The sequence below is a fragment of the Sycon ciliatum genome, chromosome 9 (genome assembly GCF_964019385.1).
Source record: "Sycon ciliatum chromosome 9, ocSycCili1.1, whole genome shotgun sequence".
Lineage (NCBI taxonomy): Eukaryota > Metazoa > Porifera > Calcarea > Leucosolenida > Sycettidae > Sycon > Sycon ciliatum.
The window spans coordinates 22997453-23000688 of NC_088651.1; the positions used below are offsets into that span (position 1 = coordinate 22997453).

At 50.5% G+C, this 3236-nt stretch overlaps 1 protein-coding gene across 1 annotated transcript in view; it reads left to right on the top strand.

The window, feature by feature from the left end:
- The window catches only part of LOC135825396 (uncharacterized), an 8577-nt gene extending 6604 nt beyond the window's left edge, over positions 1-1973 (top strand). The window contains exon 4 of the mRNA XM_065338136.1: positions 1585-1973. Coding sequence (XP_065194208.1) covers positions 1585-1958 — 374 coding nt within the window. The 3' untranslated portion in view covers positions 1959-1973. The remainder of the gene's footprint in view (positions 1-1584) is intronic.
- The last annotated feature ends 1263 nt before the right edge of the window (positions 1974-3236 follow it).

The window sequence follows — 3236 nt, forward strand, 5'->3', positions numbered from 1 at the left end:
AAGGCCAAAACACGTTGGATAAAGCAGAAAGAGGAAACATATCATGTCTATGTATTCGTGAATATGGACGATCCTTTGCATCCAAGGAAGAGTTATGTTGGAGTAACTTGGAGATTTTCAATGATCTTATAGCGAGTTGAAGCAACGATAATTTATGTTGTATCGAGGGTAGCCCCGGTAAGTACGAATTAGTGCCTATTTCACCTTTACTTCCTCCGTTAACAAAAACTTCGTGATGGATTTTTGAGGGGCTGATTTGGGCACAAACTGTCGTGAAATGAGTCGCAATCACTTTCTTGGCCTTCCCTGGCATGCCATGAAAGAGGTACGATGCAAGGAAAGCGACCTTTCACAACAAGCCGAGCGGAATCGATGATTGCGCTGTGGAAACATAGGTGGTGACAGTCATGGCGAGCGAAACTGAAATATCACCTCTCCGAGGGGATATTGCGCTGCTTGGCCTCTCTACCACTTTAGCACTAAGTAAGTTGGAGAGCGATAGAGAGCGATAAAACGGAGCAGCAAACCCACACAATGAGCGAGTGAACAAGGAGCTGCTCCGATCGCACGGCTCAATGAAAATAATTCTGAACTCAAGTTCTTGTTCAACCTGCGCAAAGCCCAGATTCGAATGCTGATCACCGTGTGCATGTATTCTTTCAGAAGTCTGCAGTCCGATGCGAGTCTCATGGCTAAAGAAAGTCGAGTGGACTTGCTAGCCGCTGCCGTTTAGTGCTGGCAGGGGTATCCATTAGAGAAAATGGAATCAGTTCGGCTGTGCCTTTACTCCTCGTTTCGCGGGGTTCTGGAGAGCGAAGATGAAACCAGGGAGTCGTAAAATATTTTTCACGACTCCCTGGTGGAAACGAGTAATCGCCATCGCGGAAGATCACGCAGCTTGAAAGCCAACTTACTTGAACGACGGCGACATCAAGGTCAGCGGAGTGTGATTAAAGAAGCCGAGGCAAGGCTGAAACGAGCTGAAAAACGACTCGAGAGAGATGACGACTCGCGTGCAGCAGATGACGACTCGCGTGCAGCAGATGACGACAGCGACGCAGGTCAAAATTTAGTCGAGCGAAAGCGACGCAAACTGAACTCTCTGCTCATTCCGCCAACAGTTTCTCTTGTAAAGACGCTGTACATAGGCTGAATCACCTTTGTCCAGTGATTTGCAGTCGATACAAACTATTCTTGACCTGTTCTAAGCGTTTTCATATCCATCAAAATCCATCACGAAGTTTTTGTTAGCGGAGGAAGTAGCTGCAAGTCCTGCTACAAGATAAGTCTCGTTATAAGATAACTTTTCGATAGCCCAGAGATTATCTACTAACGAGGGAGGACCTGTACATGGTGTGTGTGGTACATGGTGTGTGTGTGTGTGTGTGTGTGTGTGTGTGTGTGTGTGTGTGTGTGTGTGTGTGTGTGTATGTGTGTATGTGTGTGTGTGTGTGTGTGTGTGTGTGTGTGTGTGTGCGTGCGTGCGTGCGTGCGTGTGTGTGTGTGTGCGTGTGTGTGTGTGTGTGTGTGTGTGTGTGTGTGTGTGTGTGCATATGCATATGTGTATGTGCATGTGTTTTGCAGCTTTGGAGCTACAAAAGCAGCGAGCGGAAAGCAGCACGATGAGTCCAGGGAACACCAGCAATGGTAGCAGCTTGTCTGACACGGCTGCGATGGAGGCACCCCCATTCCAAGATCATTCAGTTCACTTTGGGCAGCAGTGCGAACAGGAGGAGGAAACAGCGTTGCCTTTCCCCCAACAGCACTCCATGGTTAATGACGACGAGAGCTATGATTATTCTGGAAATGGACGTCAACCCCTCGCAGTACACAACCGTGCTGCTGCTGCTGCTGCTGCTGGTGCGGTTAGCAGTACTGCTGGTGTTGGATTCGATTTTCCTGATGGAGCTGCTGCTTCCGCCGCCGCCGTCTCTCGTCTGCCTGCCGGTGAGTGTTAAATCTGTGTGTGTGTGTGTGTGTGTGTGTGCGTGCGTGCGTGCGTGCGTGTGTGTGTGTGTGTGTGTGTGTGCTGGGGCGTACGGTACTGTGTGGTGCCGAAGAAAGGGGCAGCACAGGGGCATGGCTCGCCAAATCTGTGGTGTGGTGACCTTGTACCACCTGCAACCTCATAGCTGCCATTTCACCTGCTTTGACTACTGTAAAACCGGAAAGTTTAACGTTTTTTGTAATGTTGGCATGATAACGTGCAGAAAGTTTAACGATGGCTACCTGGCCACCCATCTGTATGCGCACCTTTACACAGACATCTCAAACCGGGTTCGCCATAACAGTTCTTCAAAATAACCAAAATATATTGGTCTTTAAAACGTTAGACTTTGTGACTCGTTATACAGTATGTAGTAGGTATGACGGCTATTTGCTGGTGTGGCGAGCGGACTATGCGAACTACACACGAGCTAGAGCACTCTGGCGCTAGAGCGACGAGCTATCTTAATGTCTGCGGTGCCTCCTTTGCACCATGGCTGATGTAGCTCGGCGTGCTTAAAGCTCGTAGCTGTACTGATGACTCAGTGATGAGGCCTTTGTGGTGGAAACAGCTTGCCGTCTACGGCATTGGGTATGCACGAGGTACGCGCCTGCAGCATTCCGAGTCGTACCATAGGCCATTCGCATTGTTTTGTAGAACTTGCAGGACTGGAGGAAGCAGTTTTTTGAACGGGGGTCCGGCCATACCCCAGTATGAAATACGCGTACCTCGTGTATACCCAATGCCGTAGTGTGTGTGTTAAATGGCGGGGCGCATGCCCACCTCCGCAGTGAAGAGGCGTTGGTGGCCAAAGAGTTGGCCTGGCCATGGCGGGACCAACGGGCGGGTTCCGTCGCGCCTGTGTTTGTGGTAGCTGAGCCACCGTGTGCATACGAATATCCTGTGCCTGGCGATATTCTAGCCAGTTCGTTTTTCGGTTTATGTGATTGTAAGGAGCAGTTGAAAAAGTTAAGGCAGGGGAAGAACAGTGTGGTTATGGGAGTGATAAGAATGAGAGCTAGCGAGCAAGAGAGGAAGTTGTTGGGTTTGGAGTGGCATGCCGCCGATCGCGTGTGTGTGTGTGGGGGGGGGGGGGGGGGGGGAGGGGAGGCGCGCATGTGTGTGTGTGTGGGGGGGGGGGGGGGGTGCGCGTGTGCATGTGTGTGTGTGTGTGAGTTATGTATGTGTGTGTGCGCGTGCAAGAGAGAGATAGAGAGAGAGAGAGAGAGAGAGAGAGAGAGAGAGAGAG